Source organism: Sebastes fasciatus, chromosome 4 (genome assembly GCF_043250625.1).
Source record: "Sebastes fasciatus isolate fSebFas1 chromosome 4, fSebFas1.pri, whole genome shotgun sequence".
Classification (NCBI taxonomy): domain Eukaryota; kingdom Metazoa; phylum Chordata; class Actinopteri; order Perciformes; family Sebastidae; genus Sebastes; species Sebastes fasciatus.
Genome location: NC_133798.1, coordinates 22,896,685 through 22,920,384, shown reverse-complemented (window position 1 = coordinate 22,920,384; position 23,700 = coordinate 22,896,685). Strand labels below are relative to the sequence as shown.

General features: G+C 37.6%; 2 protein-coding genes across 4 annotated transcripts; both read left to right on the top strand.

Annotated features, from left to right (window-relative positions):
* Positions 1 to 5,663: 5,663 nt before the first annotated feature.
* Positions 5,664 to 17,599, top strand: ice2 (interactor of little elongator complex ELL subunit 2). Of its 3 annotated transcripts, XM_074632898.1 has the most exons (16): positions 5,664 to 5,813; positions 8,315 to 8,416; positions 8,531 to 8,867; positions 8,954 to 9,073; positions 9,153 to 9,290; positions 9,486 to 9,602; positions 9,914 to 10,073; positions 10,351 to 10,532; positions 10,629 to 11,394; positions 11,492 to 11,664; positions 12,472 to 12,601; positions 14,524 to 14,608; positions 14,835 to 14,885; positions 16,274 to 16,517; positions 17,172 to 17,283; positions 17,379 to 17,599. In XM_074632898.1, exons 1-16 carry the CDS (start codon positions 5,800 to 5,802, stop codon positions 17,411 to 17,413), a joined length of 2,766 nt encoding a protein of 921 aa, XP_074488999.1. In that variant the 5' UTR covers positions 5,664 to 5,799; the 3' UTR covers positions 17,414 to 17,599. The 3 variants fall into 3 exon arrangements, with proteins under 3 accessions (XP_074488999.1, XP_074489000.1, XP_074488998.1); XM_074632899.1 differs by having other exon boundaries at positions 16,274 to 16,511; positions 17,172 to 17,468; XM_074632897.1 differs by having other exon boundaries at positions 17,172 to 17,468.
* Positions 17,600 to 17,807: 208 nt separating this feature from the next.
* On the top strand, positions 17,808 to 23,457 carry anxa2a (annexin A2a). Its single transcript, XM_074632900.1, has 13 exons — positions 17,808 to 17,926; positions 18,554 to 18,611; positions 18,723 to 18,816; positions 20,072 to 20,166; positions 20,267 to 20,380; positions 20,558 to 20,648; positions 21,344 to 21,423; positions 21,510 to 21,569; positions 22,208 to 22,301; positions 22,406 to 22,501; positions 22,677 to 22,735; positions 22,990 to 23,112; positions 23,202 to 23,457. The coding sequence occupies exons 2-13, from the start codon at positions 18,564 to 18,566 to the stop codon at positions 23,259 to 23,261; spliced, it is 1,014 nt and encodes a 337-aa protein (XP_074489001.1). The 5' UTR covers positions 17,808 to 17,926; positions 18,554 to 18,563; the 3' UTR covers positions 23,262 to 23,457.
* Positions 23,458 to 23,700: the final 243 nt, after the last annotated feature.

Genomic DNA, 23,700 nt, shown 5'->3' with positions numbered 1-23,700 from the left:
ACTGCTAGACAATCCAGGTTGAGAGGCCCAGTGGCCCGGCGAGAGCAGCGAGAGAGGATGAGGTGTGAACGCTCAGGGAGGTAACAGGTAGACCGAAGGAGACGCAGCTCGCTTTCCTCTGGACAGTTGCAGAGCATTTGATTATGTGAATCTATGAGGTCTTTATTAAAAAACCTCTTCAAAGCACTCTATTGATGAGAGGAGGTGGCGTAGCACACTGAACATGCAGTTCAGACAATTATTAAGAGATGGAGGTTTGGCTGATATCCTGTTATTTATTTGCAAAAATTGGTTTGTTTCTTGAAAAATGATTCTGTTTTACTTGATGGTCTCATAAAACAAATCAGCTGAGGTCTACCACCAAAACGGTTCTCTCTCTCTCTCTCATAAAGTGAAAATTTGTTTTTTCATTCAAGTGGCATGTAATGTGTTCTACAAATATAAAACAAGCAATATGCCTTGTGTTACAATTACGGGTCTCTACAGTGCAGTCATCATCCTTTTATTCACTCAGCTGTCTCAAACTGATGACTCTCAGTCTAAAGAACAAAAAAAGCCCCATCACTCTGTTTTCATCTTCTTATGTGGTATGTTTGCAATATTGGCAGGATAGCAGAAAAATGGTCATCAAACACATGGATACTTGTGTCTAAGCCTTCACACAGGCCTGTAAAGTGATGTCCTTCTGTATATTCTCACTTTGAGATATCCCGCTTTAAGCAAGGGATTGATGCTAAGTGTGCTATTCAATCAGTGTATAGTATACAGTAAAATGTGCTGGTCCTTCTGTCTCTGCTCTGTTGTCTGTTTGTAAAAAGCAATAGTATGTGTGTGCGTGTGTGTGTGTGTGTGTGTGTGTGTGTGTGTGTTTGTTCTCACAGTGTGTGAATAAAATAAACCCCAGACAAGGCTTTAATAATTACAGAGGAACAGGGTTATGTGGACGAGGATTTTTATTTTTGACTTTTTTAAAAAATATAAGGTTTTGGAAACGCTGAGCTTGATCCATCCATAATAGGTGTAGGTTTTAAAAGCATGACATAATAATGCCTTCAACAATTCAGGTCTGCAGAATGCTGTGAGGCAACATTGACTATGGCTTCACAGCGAAAACATGCTTCGCTATCAGTTCGAACAGCGCGGCCATGCACGGCCTGAGCTGAATTGAAATGAATTCTGGAGTGTAAATTGTGAAAATGAGTCTTCTCGGGCCGTAAATTGTGAAGATCAGTGTTATGTCACGCTTAAAGTTGTGCCGGAGTGTCGGTGTGTTACCCAGAATTATGAGTCAGTCGTCACATTTTAACATTTTCCAAAGCACAGCTGATAAGGATTTATGATTAAAAATACGTTTAAGAATATAGTTTTAAAAAAAAAGAAAAGCAACTTTTAGCCATAATCGAATGTCAAGCAATAATATATGTCCTGTGTATTATTTTTGATTCTTTTGTGCATAATAGTCTTTGAACATCTGCATGTAAATACACCTCTTATTTATCACTTTTTTTGGTTTTATTTTGTGTTGATTTCGTGGATGTTTTTATGTTCCATCTGTATATTTGACCAGTTCTGTTCCCAGGTGGAGAACCAAGAACTTGACATGGCCTGTATGCTGTATATCTTATTTTCTTTCTCTCTCCCTCATTCTCGGCTGTTTATTCACCATATTTAATGTTATTATTGATCACATGTATAAAGGTAGCTTTGTAATTTCTGTCTGTATAGGTAAGAGGAAAATACTGCTACTAAGGCCTACCCAGTGAAACTATTTATCTGTTTATCGATGACACCATATTGTACGATAACTCTGTTTCTAGTTTGCTTCCCTCCTTTAGGATTAGTTTGATAGAGAATAGGGTGTGCTGACATTTATTTTGTGTTGCCCTGATGTGTGGTGCTAGGTAAGTTAATTTTGTGAACAAAGTATTGATTCCTAAGCCTGGCCGCCCTATTAGTCCATTCATTTCACTGCATATTAATGTATTATTGATATTAGGACTCAATAAATAATAATGAAAATGATAAAATGGTAAAATTACCCAGCCAGTACCTGTATCAGTGTGCTCGTCTTGGGATAAGGCACTTATTTCCTTCTGACTTATAGCAAAGCTAGTATCTGCTAATTAACAAGCTATTTAAGGTTGCTTTTCTGGTTTGTGGAAAAATATTCAAACTGAAACAGCAGTATTGTGTTATTTTTTTCTTTGTCTGATTGTAAAAACCACTCACTGAGGCTATAGTTTGTCAGGTTTTAAGATACTAAATATTTACCTCTCTTGTGTCTGCATAGTTCTTCACCTGATGCAGGGAAGTGGTGCTTGGATTTTATTAAACAGAGCCTCGGTTATGCTTTTGTTATTCCCCATTTTATCCTGAAACTGGTTCCTTCAGACCAGTTAGCGTAAAAACCTCTTGCACCACGTGAAGTGTTACAAATTTATTTACATGAAAGAATTGCCATTTGAGGACAAAGTTGACCTTTTCTCTCTCCACTCTGTAGCAAATATCAGTGAGAATATGCTTGCAATAATACACAACGTATCACACTGAGTGCCTCTCGGTGTAACAAGATGCATACATGGTTTTGATTGTCTTTTTGTTTCGTGGTTTTCCAGACAGTGTACTGAAGTGACAATGTATTTTGTACATGAGGATGAATTCTCAACTCTCACATGCTTCTAGTGTTTTTTCAGATTCTTTCTTTATGTGATGTTAATCATTTTTCACATGGGTTGTTAAAGGGTTTCGATGTATAGATGGTCCGTTTAGAGTGTCACCCCTCACCTTGTTTTTTGGGAAACATAACTGGGAAGTTTGTTTCACGTTGATCTCAAAGGGTCAAATAAATGCTCGCAGACAATATTTCAGAAAAGCTCACCTTTTTTTGATCAGGCAAAAACAGGCAACCCACATTTCTTCACTTTCTTTTTGTTTTATATCAACTTTTCTTTTTTTATTTCACTGAGATCTACTAATGCATTGTAAATCAAGTAGTTTGTAAAGGAGGCATACAACACATCTGGATCTCTTTAATGTTCTGTGTTCAATGTGCGCTCAGTCAGTTAGGGTAACTTAACATGAAGGGTGGGTGGATTCCTTTTTTCCATGCAAAAAGCAGTGCAAATTATGGGGGAAAGCCGAACTAGTGTGTGGTTGTCACAAATTTCTAAGTCACACGTTTGCTACTGATGTTAAAATGGGGACAGATGATCATGTACCTTTTTATCCAGCTCTTTTGAACTCTCTTTAGCAGGTAGTCTATTCACAAACGTAGTTTTGCTCCTTCTTGTCTGATTCTTAAATATGAAAATAAGTATTTTGATTCATTTTGTAAATACAGCTGTAAAGAAAAATAAGAAATTTAATGTTGTCTTTTAAATACTTTTCATTCTAATATGAATGTTGTTATATTGTACTTAGAAACTGTACCTTTAATATTACCTTTATTAAAAGTGCATTGGACACATCGATTTTAGATGTGCTTTATGTGCTGTTATCCCATAATAAAATTTACCGCTTGTAATGGGCTTTTATTTCCTGACTGTTTATCCGTCTCTGTTGTCTGCTCTCTCTTCAGCTCACTCTCTTTTTAACCAAATTGATCAAATTGCATATTTTTGATTCACACTAATTTTATCAGGCCGAACCGTCAATACTGGTCTTTCAATATTTAATCAGAGGTGGTCGCCTAACTCCAATGGAAACTATGAACAAATAATATAATTAAATTAGTTCATTAATTACATCTAAATCTGTGCACTGCTAATGAAAAGCTGAACAAAGGTATGACAATATTTAAACTACATACTAAAAAATTATTAAGAAAACATATCAGTCAAAGACATTTTTATCTAATAACAGTGTGAATACATCCCTGGCCATATACACATTAAGCTGCAAATCCATTTCAGCAATATGAGAACTTAATTGTCATGACATATAACAAATTTAGATTCAGACATTAATGCTCTTGTTACAAGATTAATCAATCAAAATGTGTTGATCAATGAACAAATAACACTCCAATTATGAAATAAATGTATAAATAAATATTAATTATGAAAATAATCTGTGTTAACTTCAAAATGTAAAATCTGCTGGTGATTGGAAATGCAGAGAATTTCTTAAGGATCACTTTCAGCATTTTTCTCTATTCATGACACAAACTTGGCAAATACTTTGCAACAGGTTGCAGTTCTGTAGTTTCTAAGCTTTTTGGGGAGAAAAAGGTCTATTATTTCAATTAATTACTCAACTTCCCTGCAAGGAATATTCATTTTCTATGTAATTTTCCTATGTAATACTTTGGCTATGTTGATGAAGAGTTATGAACTGCAATATGATAAAGATGTGGAAAAAGAATTAAAGATCAACACACTATTTTTTTCCACTTTTACATCTCCTTAAAATATCTGCAAAGATATAAGAATTAAATCCTAATGCAAAAGAAAAGGTGTTCTTTCCATTTCAAGCAAGACCAATGGGAGATTTTGAGCTATTTGTGTCCTGATAATTCTCATGAGGCTATTGTTTCTGGAGCATTATATTTTAATTATATCTTTTTTACTCCTTTTATATATCTATATATCTTATATATTTTTTTTATTATTATTATTTTTTATTATTATTATTATTATTATTTTCTTTTTCTTTTTTTTGCCATGTCCCACATCTCTGGCCCCGGGATGAAAAAAGGCCTCATGAATCCCTATTTTTCTTCCAATTGGTTAATAAATACCAGTTAGAGGTTCATCAGTCCAGTTTTCGGGTGCTTTCCTTCCCTTACATCACCCCAACCTTCAGACCCAAACCAGAACATTTGGCATTTAGGCTGTCTGTTTAGATTCAGTTTGGAAAATTCAGTTTCTATAGGACATTTTTTATAACCAGAGCATCCAAAAATCCAAATTATGGTTTGGCTGCTGTACAGTTAATCGAGGAGTGTAGAAGTAGGTGACCATAAGGGATAGAACGGAGTTGATGACTAATGTTCTCTGGGAAATGTTGTTCTAAGTGCTCTTAAAACATGACAAATTTTCTTTTTTTTTTCCTTTTAGTTTTTTTTACTTCTTTTATATATTGTGCCTATATATATATATATATATATTGTATTATTACTATTATTATTATTATTATTATTATTATTATTATTATTATTATTATTATTATTATTATCTTATAACAAAAATAAAATAAATGAAATATGGATAAAACAAAATGGAAAGAAAAAAACCTGGATAAAATAAATAAATGAATGAAAAATAAATAGATAGATAAAAATAAATAAAGAAAACGCTGGCTGTTCTTGTTTCAGGGTCCTGTGTTCAAATACAGTCAATAGGCAGATCGATTATAGTCAGTGTCCGGAGGCCAGTTGAGGAGGTTTTCTTTTTGTTTTGTTGTTGTTTTTACTTGTTTTATATATATATATATATATATATATATATATATTATTTTCTTATAACAAAATAAAATGAAATATGGATAAAACGAAATGGAGAGAAAAAAAATTAAAAATAAAATTAATTAATTAATGAAAAATAAATAAATAGATAAAAATAAATAAATAAACTAAACTTTGGCTGTTCTTGTTTCAGGGACCTGTGTTCAAATACAGTCAATAGGAGGCAGCTGTATTACAGTCAGTGTCCGGAGGGCGGCAGCAGAGCGCTTCACGTCAACAAACATTTTACCACCAGAAGAAGAAGAAGTGTCAAACGCCTGTTAGCTGTTAGCTGCTAACTGATATATATACTTACAGCAGCTCAATGTTGTCATTCCTCTGGCTATAGTGACGTAATGGAGCTGGCATGGTAAGTCACATTACACTGTTAACATCTGCAGAATGTCATAGGGGTAGATGTGTGACAATTCAACTTTAACTTTAACTAACTAGCTACATTAACTTTGTGCTAGCTACTGTTAGCTAACAGGCTAGTTAGCTGCTAGCTGTCAGTTAGCCATGCTAACCAAACGTTAGTTAACTTAACTTATATACTAAAAAGTGCTTTTAACCGAAAAGTATGCTACTGGTTTGTAGCTATTATTCGATGTAGTTATTTTTAAAGTAGGAGTCTCTAACATGACCGGGGAAGACTAAACCGGAGAGCTGCAGCATGCTAACATGCTAACATGCTAACCTTAGCTGACAGTCAAGCTGTTTTAATGTGACCGGAAGTTCATGTTAAATGCTTCTTTTAGTCTAACGCAACGTTTTATGTTTTTATAATTTAATATAATAATATATATATATATATATTATAATTTAATATAATATATATTATAATTTAATATAATTTAATATACTATATATATATTATAATTTAATTGTAATATATCTATATCTATCTATATAGATATAGATATTATAATTTAATATAATAATAAATATAAATATAAATATATATATATATATATATATATATATAATTTAGCTAAACCACATACATGTCCTGTTCTGACTAACCTAACTAGTTTGCTATCGCTTTTGTATCATTCTTCTTGGCTGGATGTTTATTTTCCCACTAACTAATATAGCATAAATACTTTGTTGTTGCTTCTTAACGCTATCCCATTTAACTGCCGTGATTTAACGCTAAAATGATAAGAATAATAACTACGTCGCGATAACGTAAGCTTTTATTTTGAAGGTTGAAACGGGAAGTAGTGTGTATTCTACCTGACTTGATGCTGTGTAGATAAGATGAGATATTCCTTTATTAGTCCCACAGTGGGGACATTTGCAGTGTACAGCAGCAAAGGAGATAGTGCAAAAAACAAGATGCATCAGCTAACACAGTAAAAAAGAGCTAAACAAAATATGAACCATTTAAATAGAAGGAAGTATAAAAAAAAGTATTGACAATTAACAGACTATTTACAAAATTGCACAAGTGGAAAATGATATTGCACAGTATGAATTAAACCTGAGTAGTACTGATAGACAGTTAAATGTACAACAAAGTGCAGTTCTTGTCAGTGTTTTGGTGTGTAAGTGGTCTACTGGGAGCAGTGCTGGTTGTGGAGTTTGACAGCTGCAGGAAGGAAGGACCTGCGACCATGCACAGTACAGTAGTAATACTAAGTTACAGGTTGTGTGAGCCTAGTTTAGTTACTCCTTTATGATGAATAATAGAAACAGTAAGAAAACGTTTAAAAAAGTAATCTTATCTAGCTATGAGTTTGATAAGGATGATAGCAACACTGCTTTGGCTATACTCATTTATGTTCAAAACATAACACAATTGTCCTCAATACAGCACGAAAGCTTTACATTTTTTGTTGTATTTAATTTAGATAAAGACAGTTTGCTATTTGAAACAAATCAAAAACTTAATGGCACAATTTAATTGTCGATTAAAATATTTTAGCATTAAATATAGACTGCCTCTAGATTGTTCATCCAGTATAAAATAAATGTGTTTACAATATGATTTATTTCTTTGACTTTTCTTTATCCCAATATTCCATACACTGAACTAGTGTTTGGTTAGTAAAGCGGTAAAGATCAATGCCTGACAGAAATGTGCACATGACATATATTGTAACTCAGTGGGACTCCCTTTTGATAAGATATCGCTTCAGGGCCCTTTGTCTGAACAGATTCTGATTGTTAGATATGATTAAGACCAACTACAGTTGATGAGATAACTGTGGAGGAAGTGAAACTCAGAATAGTCACTCTTATGACTCTTACTCACATTGGGCTCACTTATATAGTGAATTAAATAGTGAAAATAAACTATTCTCCATTTTTTCTGGGGACCCCTTGGTTACTTGATTGAGAACCACTGTTGTAACTTGTAATATAATGTTGTATAAGCCTAGCACCTTTGGGTGAGATAATGTCTTCTGGAAAGTTGAATATCGAATAATTGTTGTTGCTACTGTTGTAGTAGCTGTAATGTTCGAATTTTTCAGATGAACTTTTCTATTGATGACCTCATGGTAGCTCTCAGTTGAACTTAATTAGTCTACAAAGCAAGTCAAGAAATAAGAAATGGATCTTGTAACAGTAAACCTTTTAAAAAGGAGTTGTCGGCTTCTGAAGATTAATTTCATGTTAAACTCATTGCTGTTACACAGACTTTAACTCAGTAGTGGTATATTTTGGAAAACGGAAAAGAATGCCACTACACCTGAGTCATTTATAATGTGCACTACCTTACATCAGCAACTTGGGACACACCAAGTTATTCTGTCTTCATGTCAAATAAATATCTGTCTCAGTATAAAAGCAGTGCAGAAACAGTTGTGAATGTTTGGGTACAATACAGGCCCTGTAATATAATTAATTTCCTCCTTTTAATTTAAGGGAGGACCCTCTAGTCCCTGAGACTCCTTTCTTTACCAGAGATCTCTACGACAAATATTCACTTGCCCCAAATATCAGAGAACTGTGGGCCTTTCTCCAAAGGTATGTCAATAAATGAACATATTAAGTAATTACTCAGTTCAGGTACAATGGCTAACTAGTGAGTGTTGTTATCTGACATGATCTTTTTTGCCCAATTGTTTCCCTTTCCCCAAGTCCTGTAGAGGACATCAAACAGGAGCAAGCATCCTGCTCTGCTTCCACAAAAGAATCTGCAGAGTTTAAAGACAACAGTTGCATCAGCAAGGAAGAGTCCTGTTGGGACAGCTGTGATAGTGATGAACCGTGTGCAGACAATGCTGCTGGAGGAGGTACAGAAGAATGTAAGGATACTGAAAAATCAAGAGTAAAGCTCAAGCAGGTTGAGAATAAGGCGGATGCTGCTTATCCTGAACCCAGACTGCCCTTCCCCCGTATGTCCAGTCTGTCCATCAAAGACCAGAAGAAATATCTTGGTTTTTTGATGAGTAAGAAAGCAAAGGATCCTCCACAGGTACCAACTATCTCTCCTAAATGGTATTTTAATCTTGCCAGTCCTTGTTGCATCGCTTGTTCAAATAACCTGCTCTAATGTTTCAGAACTTGCAGGCACGAGTAAACGATGAAGTGATGCAGTTCACGAGGTACCTGCAAGATGTGGCCAAAATATGTGCGGATGACTACAACTTCATATCTCAGGGAGCGATGCAATATTCAGAGGTATTGATGCTGCAAGGATTGCACCTGTCGTCAGCTCTGTGAGATGCATTAAAACATAGAGCCCTAATTTGTTTTTCAGGAGTTCTTCTGGGGCTGTTTGGAGTTCATTAACAAGACATTTCCTGAGCTCTACCAGATCCATGAGATGACTAGTTTGACAGGGGGAACATTCAACCCAGGACTGGAGCTGACCTTAGAGAAACAGCTGCTGATCATGGTAATGTACTTTTGAAGTGATACTATCACACAGACGTGTATAATTACCACTTCATATACTGTATATGTTGTTCATAAATGCCAATGTCCAGTTTTCTATTCCACCTTTACAACTTGAAGTGTTGAATTGCAGAATCAGTCATTCGGTGTTGATTCACTTCCTCTGTTTCCATATTTGTACCCTTTATTTCTCCAGGGCAATGTGGATATTACAGACCACAAGATAGTGCCTGCTGATGCACAGCTTGCATCGGATTATCAGAGTGTTTCATCAGAGAATCCTCCAGCTAAAAAAGCCAAGGACATGCACGCTGTAAGCAATTGTCTCGCTTTTTTAATTACTCCAATAAAGTAAGTCACAAAGATGTTTTACTGCGAGAATGGGATTCATGACCGCAGGTCTATTGTAACTCCATTTCAGCTCTTGCAGTTTTCACAAAAGACACCAGAGGGTGTTCATGTCTTGCTCAGCAAAACCAGTGCTAATTGTGTTTCTGAAAGATGCCAAGTCACACAGGGTCCTGTGATAGTCCAGTTAATTGTAGACAGTTGTGTAGTTACCTGTGTTCGACTGATGCAGTAGCTGTTCTGGTAGCGTGACCTAGTTTTGTTTTTCCTCCACAGACAATCAGTGATGATAGTAATGCCAATAACCTGTGTGCCCATTATGAGCCTCACGTGTGTCTCACTCGAGATGCCCTCGTCAGGCTGCTAGACAACCATGGGCCTGACTTCGGAGAGCAATGGGAACTGCCCGTTTGGGTCAAATTAAACCCAGGAAAAGGTACAGCATCATCATTTGGCCACTCAGGCTGTTATGGTGGAAGTTAGTTTAATGAGAGACAATTTAAGCTTTGCTTCACATTGGCAGTATAAAGATTTTGCAACATAGTCATCTGATTCTGTTTTTGAGAGTTGAGACATTTTGAATCATGTTTGTGAAAGAGATGCAGTACGCAGCAGTAAAGAAATCTGAGATGAATCACAGTGTGTATGGACATTGAATGGCCTCATGGTGGCACTGTTTCACACATCCTTTATTTCACATGTCTTATTTACAGGCAGTAGTCAGAAGAAGACTGTGTACTTTGACTCACCCTTTCTGAAGACTGAAATGACCGTGAGAGAGAGGAGTCACATCTACCACGAGGAGAGCTTGAAGCTTTCCATCAAGAAGAATGGAAGTAAAAATGTTTTCCATTTAATGACCGAGCTTCCTGAGGATGAACACAAACGCTCACCGGTATGTAGTCGCACAAATAGACGTGGTCCATAACAGGGTTTCATGTACCTGGTCTTATTTCATTTTTGTTTTCTGTTTCTAAATCTTCTAAATCAGGAGAGCTCACAAAGAAACATAGTGTCTTCTGAAAACAATGGTCTTGACTTTGAGGTGGACCTCATTGACCTGGAGACATTTGGAGAGGCACCTTTAACTAAGACTAAAAGGTCTGGAGAGCATCTTGTAAACACTAGCAGCAGTTCACAAGGAGAGATGAACTCCTCATTGACAGATGTGGATGATCCGGTAACAAAAGAGACAACTTGGCCAGATGTGAATGAGGCCACTGCACCAAAAACTGAACAAGTGAAACCAGACTCTGATCAAGAAAGTGACAACGATGTAACTTTTATGGGAGACTCAGATGAGGAGAAGCTGGTCATTGATGACTATGTGTCTCCAGGTAGAACACCTACAACACAATGTAAGCCTACGACAACACCACAGTCTGCAGACCACCCGATTACCCCTGTCTCCGAGTACGCACCTGTAAATTCAGAGTCATCTTCCCCTCAGAAAGTTACAAAGCAGAGGCGACAAGCCAAAAGAGCAAAGGTATCTGGCGACCAGCTGGGTGATATTCTGCGCATGCAGACAGCCATGTTCAGCTATGCCAGTGACACAGCCAAATGCTCCACCATATCCCAGGAGACCAACTCACCCACCCGAGGTGTAGGACCCTCAGTTCACTCCCATCCAACGTCTCTGGTGAAGCCCTGTGTGACCTCATATTTGGAGAGAATCCAGAACCAGGATGGAGAGACCTGCGCTGTTCCTCACGAATCTGCACCAGGGGTCAACGTTGCTACTACAGAGCACAAAAGTTAGTGTCAAAATGATTTTCATTCTGTGGATTTAAGTTGCGTCTATGTGCTTAATTAACATTATTAACATTATTGCCCCCCCCTCCCCCCATGCAGAAATACTGTCACAAGACCTGCAGGCTGCTGCGGAAGATGAACAAGATTACAAGGCTCCAGAGGAAGGCAACCTGCTCTACAAACTCTACAGTCTGCAGGATTTGCTGCTCATGGTGCGCAGCTCTGTCTCACTGACCCATACCAGAAGTGTAGGACGAAACAACCAAAACCAGGTATACACGTTAGCCTATACCAGTGGTTCTCAACCTTTTCTCATGTCAAGGACAAGGACTCCAAAAGCTTCACAGGGGGTCACAAGGCTTTCTTGATTTTAAGGGGTGTAAGACAACATTTAAAAAAAATATACAGTTGGCCTATATCTCAGCATTTCATTCATTGAAGTGAGGACAACTTAATGAAATTGTTATTTTTAAAGTTTGGATTATTATTTAGGATGTAAACAGGATAAGGGCACAAAGAAGACCTGAACACGTTATATTCACAGAGCCTTCCCCTCTGCTAAACAGCCTCGCCCTGCATTAGGGAAGTACGCAGTTAAAACAACCAAAGAGGTGATAGAACAATAGCCAAGTGTCAAGGAGAAGAAAAAAACAGAATTTAATAAAAAAAATAAGCCTAGAAAGTATGAATCATTGTTGGAAAAAAAAAAAAATACACAATACAGAAAAATAACTGAAAAACTCGTCTGTGCTGCAATATTTAGAGGAAATAATCTGTTCAAAATGCATCCAAATTGCTCATTTTACACAAACCTCCCGCACTTATTGAGTTCACTATTTGGGTTAATTGTACAGTTTATCAGTTGTTCTGTACTGTTATTTTTAGCATTGAATATGATATTAAATATCCATAAAATATGCCATTTAGTCAGGGGTTATCAGTTTACTCAGTGATAGAAAAGGGGTCCATTCAGGAAAAAGGTTGGGAACCACTGGTTTATACATATCTGTTTTATTTCACATGTTAAAGTATAAACGGAATTTTTGCAACAGCCTTATTTCTGTTTTCTGCCCCAATAGCATGTGCCAGTGCATGTCTTGCCCAAGCTGGAGTACCAGTTGAGTTATGGTGTTGAGTGTCTAAGCAGCAGTGAGGCTTGCCAGCTGTGGACCGAGACATTGCTCCACTCCAGCACTGTATCCTACATAGGTAAAACACTTTTATCACTTTTGCCTCTCAGTTTCTAGTGTAAGGAGAAGTATCCCTGTAGTCTTACATTTTTTCAACATAATAGCCAAGAAAATAGACAAAGTCTTGTTTATGTGGATAAAAAAAGAGAGAATTTCCTCTTCTCCCTCCCTCAGCGGGTTCAGTCGAGTCCACATGGCAAATCCTCCCACTAACCAATGGAATAGTCTTTAGATGACTCACCATCCTGCTGTGACTGTGTAGTGATTGAGTTTACTTTGTTGCCATAACTACAGCCACATTTGATTATGGGGAACACAGTATGCAGAGCTCAGCTAAATGTTGTTTTGAACTTCAGTTAAACTCACAATTACATTTACATGACTTACATGTGCTGCTAGCCATGTAGCTCAAGATTCAGGGAAAGACTGCATCCTTTTTCTCTACTAGCTTCATTGATTTGTTGACTCGTGTAGGTGTTGGCTGGGAACGTACGTCATTATCTACCCAGCATAATGAGTTTTCTCGTTAAATTATCTCTAATTTGGAGCAATTTCTAAATTATACCTTTCCCTGTTGGCGTAGTTGACATAGTGGGCTGGACTACCAGCGTCGCAGGTCCGTACAAAAAGTTGTATTCTGGTTTGATATTCAGCTTCACTATGAATGGCTTTGCCAAAAAGTGGACGTAACCTGCCCGAGCCATATTGCCTGCGTAAGTAGCGCGTGACTGCTACATCGTTTAACTGCTGCGGCTCGCACGCCTGTGCTGTCCGCACAGACAGCGATGCTGCTACTGCCAATTCTTTTTTTGTACATAGTTTACCTTTTAATAAGCTTAATTTCATTATAAATGTCATTTATATTTATTTTGGACAGAGAAAGGTTAAGAAGTGTGTGCTCATTTGTAAATAATAATAATCCACAATTAAAAGTCTTTACTCTATTCATTTTTGGAGCTGTGTAGGTCACTCCTTTTTCCACAACACTGTCCTGCAAATATTTCAGAATAAAAGCCTTGTGTTAGCAAATGAAGGGATTTTGTCCACAGAAAAATGCTAAAGGGCTTTTATTTTGAAACAGGAAGTGGTAAGTTAAAAATAAATATGAACTTTTTCATGTGACATATTCTACAGATACAGTCATTGAAACTGTAGTAATGTTGCTGGTATGATGTGGATATACGGTCAAAAGATCATTTTCACTGTCTATTTTTTTTATGTGAACCGCACACGGAAAAACCTCGAAAGACCTCGAAACTTTAGAAGAGCCACGCCTGAGCCACGCTGCTCTCGTGGGCTGTGTGGCTGCTCTAACATGTTAACATGGGCGCCAAAATAAAAAGCAAGAGGTTTGGCGAGGCAGAGGCGCTGCTCACGCAGGCAATGTGGCCTGGGCGTAACCCTGAATCAGGCATTTGAGACCCTAGATGATTTGTAGGAGGATGTTGCCGTTTTAAAAGCGTTGGATCGTTCCGTCTCAGTAGTATAAGCAAAGGAATAACCAGTGAGAAAACAGTGATAACATTCAGGCTATATGAAACAATATATAATATCTCCCACTTCATGACATTATGCAACAGGCACAACTGATACAAGACTTCCTTCTTTGCTTAGTGGTTCCTAGTTCATCATGTGGTTTATCATGTGGCATTCCCCAATTGTGTATTTATGGCTGTGGGGGCCGGCTCTGAAACAGTCCATAATTGAAGGAAGGCACTGTTGAAATAAGCAGGCATTACATGCTGGAGTGGGAGGCATGAAAAGAGACGGGACCAACGAGCATTTCTTACCACCCACTCGAGCTTGTAACAATGCTGGCAAATCAACACAGACTAATTACTCTGTAAGCACTAGGAATGGCATTGATGATGAAGTGAAGCTCTTGATGTGCACGCTCATTAGATCTCGTTCCTCTCTCACCCTCCCGTTCTGTCTCTGTAGCTCACATCAATGCGCACACATCAAAAGTAGCTCTGCTGAGAAAGCTGCCTGACGACTGGAAACCGAGCGTCTCCTGTGGGTTCAAGTGAGTGTCGGTACAACAGATGTGTGCAGATGATTAGGATTAGCCTAATCAACCCTGTATGATTATATAATTTAGGATGTTGTCATCTTTAGATTCAGTCAGTCTATCAATAATCTAAGCCTTTTCATCATCGCCTCTGGTTTTGTCATCTGAATTAGTGTTGAAATTTAGATTCCTACCAAAGTCGACAGACTGGAACTTGGTGATATGTCTTTTCCATCCACAGGCCATCCAAGTCGCTGAATATACTGCACCACCTACTGAAAAAGCTAACTCGGTGAGTTGTTGAGGACATCCATCATGTTAGTTTTGTTTGTGGATTATTTATGCTGAGCTCCTCCATCCTCCATGTATTGCACATGTATTATCTTGTAAGAAAGAATGGTGGTGTGGCTTTACAGCATTGCAGTTTCTCATTCAGTGGTCCTAATTTGAGCACACAACATATGGAGAACCATTTTTGTCCTTTAGGAGGGTACGGGGGGTCTTTAGGGGGAGATAGCAGGTCAACAGTAGATGTCACATAGAAGTAGTGTACATCATCTGAAAGCTGGGAACCTGAAGATGCAGCTCAGCACTGTGTCAAGTTGTTCTAGTCATTAATCAGACATAAATATGAATCAATTAATTAAGATAAATAGTGAGAGTATAAGGGCTTAAAACATGATGGTATAAGTTTGTGATGGTCATTCCCATGCTCATTTATGTCTCATAAGTTGTTGCAGCAATATTTGGTTTGATACCATTTGTTACACAGATTTGGTACTAAATTTTAAAAAAATTTTACCACTCGAGAATTGATAAAAAAATATCAATAATCCCTCCAAAATACCACATTAAGACACCAAGACCTTGAGGAACACCATAGAGAAAGCCATGCTGTGATTTGGTATCAAAAACCTTTGACAATTAGAGATTTCTGCAAGAATTGTATTTTTCAGCAATTGGATGCCGAGCGCTTCTGTTCTGGAAACTACTCAGAAACCCCCTTATTGTCAATTTAACTAGGAAAGCTGTCCATCCTCTGAATGCCCTAGGTCTCTAGTTTGTGGCTGTAAAGTTTCATGAGGCTGTGATTATCCTAGAGGTCACCACAGGTCATTTTATACAGTGAGGTCAAATTTAAAAATCAATGGTCTCACTACAATGAAATGGTTACTATGGGGACAGACAACATCATCACACATGAATACAGTTGGGCTCATTGGATCCACAAGAGTTCCAGTGATACCAAATTTATGTAATTCCAAGGCTGTTTATGAGTATGATTAACAATTCATATATGTATGGATGAATGTGGTTTAACTGAAAATACAGTCCAACATCTGAGAAGGTTTGGGTCTTTTTCTTAAACTCTATTGTTTATTCATTCATCTGCAGATGATTGTCTGTACACATCAGTCGTCATGCTCTGTTTAAGATGATGAAATATCGTACAGTCATGTCTGACAGCCTCGGGCAAAGAGCATGACTTTAGTTTGCCTTCATTTTTGTGTTGGAGAGTTACACAATCAGTTACACAATCAGTTACTCAGCGACGCACAATACATGTGTCTGTTCACCTCCATACCATGTGTCATGTGGTAGGAAACTCTGAATACTACATGTTTAAGTGTGTGTGTTTTGACTTTAACACACCCTCAATGACTTTATTTGGTTTTGTAGGTTAGAGGAAGGACAGTACCTGATTGCGCACAAGGCAGGGGAACCGTTCGTGACCTTATTAAAAGCAGCTAATGGAAGAGTGAGTCGGGGGGCGTACAACCTGCAGCAGGTCCACAGCTCAGTCCCACTGCCCCCGGCATCCGGTCGCGTGCCCTGGATACCTGTTGATCCAGCTGTGGTGCTGCCCTTCCACCAGAAGCACTGCCATGTCCCCTGCACCTTCCCTCCAAAACCCTTGGTAAAGGTGTGTACTCCATTTACGTCACCATAGTTACTGCGTTGTTACATGGAAATCTGTAAAAAATATAATAGCACTGAAGGTCATGAGCGGACAAGTAATGGCAATGAAATGAGAGATTGTTGGAACTGTTACTGTAGGAGGCGTTTATTGATTAATGTCTAGGAAGTCCACACCCACACACACACACACACACACACACAGAAGGAGACTGCATGTCATGTATCTGGACTTTTAGAGAAAAAGTTGTGGTGAGTGCAAAGCCCCTGTTCATTTTCTTATCAGACGAGCTGAACCAGCGCATTACTGCATAGCTTTCCTGAGAACGCCCCAAAACTAAGACAATAAAGGGACAATAGAGAGCATAGCAACATCAACAACAGCTCTGCGGGGGTTAGTCGTGTAGACTCTGAGACATTCATCGGATGCCTTTCTGAAATTCCACATAGCAAAGACATTAACACACATTTTAACTTGTCAAACAGCAAAGGAAACAACTCTGTGAAGTTTTCAACTGGCCATTTGGATTGTCAACATTTGGCACTGATGTTTGTACTTCTGATAATTACAAAAAAAAAATTTGAGTGTATAATGTATGATGCTACTTGAATTTAGCCCCAGTTATTTAAAGATCTTTTTATCTTTCTTTATCCTTACCAGACAGCGAAAGATGGGCCATCGCAGTCCAACAACCACGGAGCCGGGCAGTCAAATAACAACTCCAACGCAGGTCGCAACTTGAAGAAAAAACAAAGGAAACGCGCGGCCAAGCGTAAAAAATATATTACAAAGCTAGTTCAGAAGTCCATTTAAAAATCAGCATGTAAAATAATTTCATATCATGTCATTCATATCATTTCATATAAGGTGAGTCAGATGAGGAGCTGGACCTGTACTGCTGAGGAAAGGACAGGAAAGGACTGACAATATCTCATACATTATGATCTTAAACATAAATATGCCGAAGCACTTTGAGAGTTATAGAATCTATACCTTTTTTATATTTTAGTTTTGTTCAGTTTTGTATATTTTTGTTAATTGTAATGTTTTGTGAAAACAGTTCAACAATAAACGTTGTTTAAGTATCCATATGGGGGTTACTGTGTTCTGGACTGCTTGAAGTCAACATTAGACCTCACCTTGAGAAAAAAACAAACCCTGAGGGCACAGATGACTTCAGCGACTCTGAATTGTGTTTGTGTGGGAAGACTTTACCAAAAACTTTGAGCTTCCAGTGGCTTCTAGAGGAGCAGGGTGGAGTCATGAGTGCATGGAAAAGGGGAGGGAACCTGAGTCAGGGGAGGTGAAAGGGGAAGCCTTTTTCTCTGCCAGAAAAGTTAAACCTTCACACTCCCATTCCACTTTAACACCGCCTGGACACATCTCTACAATTCATCTCAACGCTCACAACTTAGGTAAGTTATAAGTTTTAATGTGGACTAACTGAATTTGTAACATTAGTTTAACACTGCAGGATGGTTTCAGGGAATTTTCAGCTTGCAGTCACGAGTTATGACAATGATTTCATACAACTTCCATTCAGTTTGTGCAAGATTTTTTTTCTTTTCTTGAGTTTCTATTAAGTACGACTGAATTCCTGCCCTCCAGTGTGAGCTCTATAACCTGTTTTCATGTGTGAATGTGCTCAGTTGTTTTACCAGACTTGAGTACAGTAGCACTTTTCCAGGGTGTGTCTCTTTGAGGTTGCTGTTAAGGATGTGTGTCCGACTAAACAAAGATTTGAAGGAGTTGTTGGACTGTCAGTATAGAACCATTTTACTGTGAATATGACAAAGCAGTGAAAATAAAGGGATAACTATTGATAAAAATGAATACATTTTCTTGCAGTGATTTGTGGGACCAAAATGAATGAAGATGTCTTACCTGTTTAAAAGACATTCTCTTTGTGTATCAAGTGATTATATCTTGAGTCAAAACAAACATGACCTATAGCCTGCAGCTCAGACGAGTTGGTGATTAGGATTACTATGAGATTTGACTACAAGTTTGTCTTGTGTTGATAGTTTTCTCACCTTTTCCAGGACAGTCAAGATGGCTATGGTATCAGAATTCCTGGGACAGCTGGCTCTCAACGTTGGGGTAAAGTCACATATTTATTTTACATCTTTATGATGAAAACTCTTAACAGTACATGATGTATACTTAAAATCAGATGGCATCAATTGTATCTAATTTGCTTTGGATCCTCAGTCCTGTGAACCCACATTCCCCACCGTGGTGCCCGCCAAGGACTTTGACCCCGACAGAGATGCTGCCAGAATAGAGACTGCTATCAAGACCAAAGGCAAGATGCAGTACTGTACATGTTGCTCAAATAAATCACTGCTTTGGTTCTGCAACTTCTCTCTACAGATGAGTAGCTGGTATTTGTGAGTCAGCTTCCTGGCTCAAAGCGTTTTGACCATGCTGGGAACACCTCCAAGCCTGTGCCTCGGTGCTGCCAGAGCTCAGTCCTGTTGGCAAACCGTCTGACCGCTAACTCTTCAACAGTCCGCCATCTTGTTGTTATGAAGAATATTCTCTATGTGGAGTGATGTTTCTTTACTAAATGAGAGAGGGGAAAATGCCTTGTGACCACGTCATGTGTTAAAGCAAACTTGCTTTCCTCTTATATTTGTGTTTTATTGTTCAAAATACAGTTTAAAAGTAATCAAAGTTAAATCCACACACACACATTATATGTTCAAATGACCCTAAACCTGCTATATGGCATTTATAGGCCCTCAGCATTTAACATTTCAGCCCACAGAAGGTCTCACGGCTCAGATTCTTAGTGTTAAAGTTAGGTATTGTTGTCTACTTATTAAGCAGCTAGCTCAAGAAATTCATGAATTTCCTTTTGGCACCAAATGTTAAAAAGGATGTCAGAATTATCACTGAAAAATGGTCACAACCAAATTTGAGCTACCGTTTTTAGAAATGTGTGTTAATGTGTATATATGATATACAGCCCATAAAAAACCCTCTTATCATTTGGGGCTCTTGAAAAGTCATCACACAATGTCATGCATCACTTTTGGCTGATGATCCAATTTTTACAGCATATTCCTCTTAACTCAGCGGCGTTGCACTTTGATATAGGGCTACAACTAACGATTAGTTTCATTGTCGATTAACCTGTCGATTATTTTCTGGATTAATCGATTTGTTGTTTGGTCTATAAAATGTCAGAAAATGGTAAAAAAAAAATGTTGATCAGTGTTTCCCAAATTCCAAGATGACGTCCTCAAATGTCTTGTTTGGTCCACAACTCAAAGATATTCAGTTTACTGTCATAGAGGAGGAAAGAAACCAGAAAATATTCACATTTAAGAAGCTAGAATCAGAGAATTTTTACTTTTTTTTCTTTAAAAATTACACAAAAAGATTAACCGATTATCAAAAAAGTTGCCGATTAATTTAATAGTCGATAACTAATCGTTTAATCGATCAGCTTTACTTAAATATATTTGTGTAAATATATTTACTAGTTGAATTACATCCCTTTTGTCTCACCAGATGTGTGTAATGAACGTGTGTCTTTTCCATTCTAACATCAGGAACGGATGAACAAACCATCATCGACGTCCTAACAAAGAGGACCTACTCACAGAGGAGAGACATCGCTTTCGCATATGAAAGGAGGGCAAAGAAGGTACAGGAGGCCTTGAGAGACATATGCTCCAAAATGCTTCACAGCTATGATGTTGATGTTGATGTTGATGTGGTGACTTTAACACTTGTTGTATTTTCAGGACATGATCTCAGCCCTGAAGGCAGCGCTGTCTGGCTCTCTGGAGTCAGTGATCCTCGGATTGATGAAGAGCACATCCCAGTACGATGCCTCAGTGATCAGAGGATCCATCAAGGTAAAGGACACAGATATTGCATCAGTGGTGCTCAACACTAGTGGAATTGATTGAAGGGCTACACTGCCCTCTGCTGGACAAATGCAAGAACTTGCTTTCTTTGCTATACCCTGATCTAAATTGTTTATATTAAAGTGTGATGAATAAAAAGTAATACATATTTTCTATCTCTTTCAGGGCGCAGGAACAGATGAAGAAACACTGATTGAGGTTTTGTGCTCACGCAGCAACGACGAGCTTATGGAGATCAAGAAGGTGTACAAGGAATGTAAGTCCAAAACATCCCATGCATTCATATGAAGGGCTGGAAATACACTGTAATATATAAATCTCACCTATAGGTTGTTGTGCTTTTCATGCACTATTAGGCTATAGCAGGCCTATTCAATTAGCTGCCCTTTAATGACCTCAATCCAGCACTTTGATCATTTATATATATTAAAAAAGTATTGTCGCTGTTACGGATTGTTAAAAGCAAATTTCTTTCTGTTTTTATTTAAATAACCTGTTATAACATTCTGAGTTTATGGGTGTTTACATTGTTTGATTATTAGAAGCTCATCATTTCATTAGGAGGCTAATTAGCCCATTCCTTAGTTATGTCTTGTTAAGCACAGAGATACTTATTTTGTTAAGAAGTTTTAACCCAGGCTGTTTAAAGCAGAGGGAATTTAGGAGAGTGAAACTGAATAAAAAGATAAAACAAGATGTTGTTTATTAAAACGACAACCTACTAATATTAAAAATGTGTATTATTATCACATTTAAATTCCTAGCTTTGCAGATCAGATCAGCCTCTTGGCACTTCACTGTTTTTCAAATCTGGCCCGGTCTATACGCTCTCTATGTTCATCAAAAGTCTTGTTCCCTGTCTTAAATGTTCTTGAACCAGAAATTCATCAGCTGTGTGATTACTCCGTTTATGTAGAGAAAGCTAAATGGAAAAAATATTATTTCCCACAGTGTTCAAGAAGGAGCTGGACAAAGACGTGGCAGGTGACACCTCTGGGAACTTTGCTAAGCTGCTCTTGGCTCTGGTGCAGGTGAGGTTTGTGAATGTCTGTCTTTGTGATTTATATAAGACCAGATGGTTTAAACTGACCTGAGTTTGTGTCTTGTTTCTGTGCAGACCAAGAGAGCAGAACCATCGTCTCTAGTCGACTATGAAAAGATTGATCTGGATGCCAAAGTAAGTTGTCCATTTTCACTTTGTCTGTGGAATCAATTTAAAAACTGTAACTTTGACATCAAATTCAATATTCAATATCTCAAGAAGCAGTTTTACCAATGACTAATTCACTGAAAAAATCCACTGAAATGTCCAAATGAGTTTGGAAACCCTGGATAATTTGGTAAAATGATTGTTGTGCAGTTGATAATTTTGTGCACATTACATAATAATACTTAATTTTGGCACCTTAATATCTAAAAGGAGTGACACCACTCTTATGTCACAGTGTTTATTTGGTGGGGTTGTGCGATTTGGCCAAAAGCTATCACGATATAGGTAATTTCATATCTTGATAACTTTATATTTCACGATATAGCATGTTTTCTGGTAAGTCAATGAATATGAAATAACCACATGGTAAAGCATATCATTGTATACTCCTGTGTGAATTAAATACTTGACAAATGAGTATTTTCTCATTTTAAGAAGAGTGCAAACTTAACAGTTTTAAGTGAAATTATGGAGCGAAAAATAAAAATATATAGGCCTAGCCTATATCGCGATAGAAACGATATAGAAAAAAATATATACAATAGACATATTTTTATATAGTTTTGATGATATATATTTATTAGTATTTTGTTGATTGAACTCAGGCGCTCTTTGACGCCGGGGTGAATACAAAGGGGACAGATGTGCCGACCTGGATCACCATCATGTCTGAGAGAAGCGTACCCCACCTGCAAAAAGGTACTACACCCTGTTTTCTTTTGCTATCATTGTTACATAAGTGTTGATTTTTTAATTCTCCTTAATAATTTGTATAATTAACATTGTTTTTCTCTGCTTGTTAGTGTTCCAGAGGTACAAGAGTTACAGCCCCTACGACATGCAGGAGAGCATTGTGAAGGAAGTCAAAGGAGACTTGCAAAAGTCCTTCCTGGTACTAGGTACGCATATGTTTTATATTATTAATACATTATTTATTTAATATGTGATGTAAATATTCAACCCTCTAGGCCAGATTTCGTTGTATGAATCACTTCTAAAATTACAAAAGAAAATCATCTGTCAAATCCAAGCTGTGTTATTGTGGATATTTATTCAGCTTTTCTTTTGTTCCAGTGAAGTGCTTTGAAAACAAACAGCTGTACTTCGCCAGCAGACTGAACGAAGCCATGAAGGTAGTTACAGCGCTGTTCTCTTTCTTCTTCTTGAAATATGGCTATTTTGAGGGCCAGACTTTTTTTTTTCTTTATCTTTTTTTTTAATGGAACAGATGTAAGAAGTACATCTGCTTGTGAAAGTGCAATTTTGCTGCAGGAACACAGAATCCAAAGTTGGCAGAAGTTGTCTTACAGCAGCGTTGCATCAGCTGCTGTAGTTAAGTTTAAAGCGCGTACTACTTGGAAGTGCTGACTTGTGCTTGTCTGCTCAGAGTAAAGGAGCCAAAGAGAAGATAGTGACCAGAATTATTGTGTCACGCTGCGAGGTGGACCTGAAGAAGGTCTGTTCTGAATACAAGGCCACCTTTGGAGAGTCTGTGCAGAAGACTATCATGGTAAGTGAAGTATCCAGCCTGCCCCTGACCTGTTACCGATTTACAGTAAGGTTTGTTGTGTCACGTTCTAACCTGCTCTGTTTCTGCAGGAACACACCAAGGGAGACTACCAGAAGGTGCTGCTGGGCCTTGTCGGACCAGAGCACTAAAAATGAACCATCAGTATCAAAAGGTGCACCGGAAAGGTGGGCTCATGAATATCACAAACTCTGCAGCAAAAAGCCCATCCTACATTTTCTGCACACATTTTAATGCAACATACATTTATCTTTTTTGATCCATGAATAATCTGTATTACAGTTTACTTTTGTTATACCAAAGCGGCAATAAAAACCTTTGTTAGAGCATTGTTCCTTACTTTCCTTTTGCATCCTACTTAGTTTGTTCTACTTGATGTTTACATAGATGACCATTAGAGGGCGCTATAGTAGCATTAAAAGCAGACAGCTCCTCTGTGTCTCAGGCCTCACAATATCGGAAACCTGCTGCAAGAATTGCATCTTAAATTTTTAAATATAATGAAATATTTGATCTCAAAATAATTTTTTTACATTCCATTATCATAATTTCCCTTAATTATTATCAATA

Excerpts from the sequence above, each read along its gene's own strand:
- ice2 (XM_074632897.1), top strand. Across the intron at positions 12,602-14,523 it reads CAGCACTGTATCCTACATAG|CTCACATCAATGCGCACACA; the intron begins GTAAAACACTTT and ends CTGTCTCTGTAG. Across the intron at positions 14,609-14,834 it reads AGCGTCTCCTGTGGGTTCAA|GCCATCCAAGTCGCTGAATA; the intron begins GTGAGTGTCGGT and ends TTCCATCCACAG.
- anxa2a (XM_074632900.1), top strand. The coding sequence starts at position 18,564 with ATGGCTATGGTATCAGAATTCCTGGGACAGCTGGCTCTCAACGTTGGG. Across the intron at positions 20,381-20,557 it reads TGATCAGAGGATCCATCAAG|GGCGCAGGAACAGATGAAGA; the intron begins GTAAAGGACACA and ends TATCTCTTTCAG. Across the intron at positions 22,302-22,405 it reads CGTACCCCACCTGCAAAAAG|TGTTCCAGAGGTACAAGAGT; the intron begins GTACTACACCCT and ends TCTGCTTGTTAG.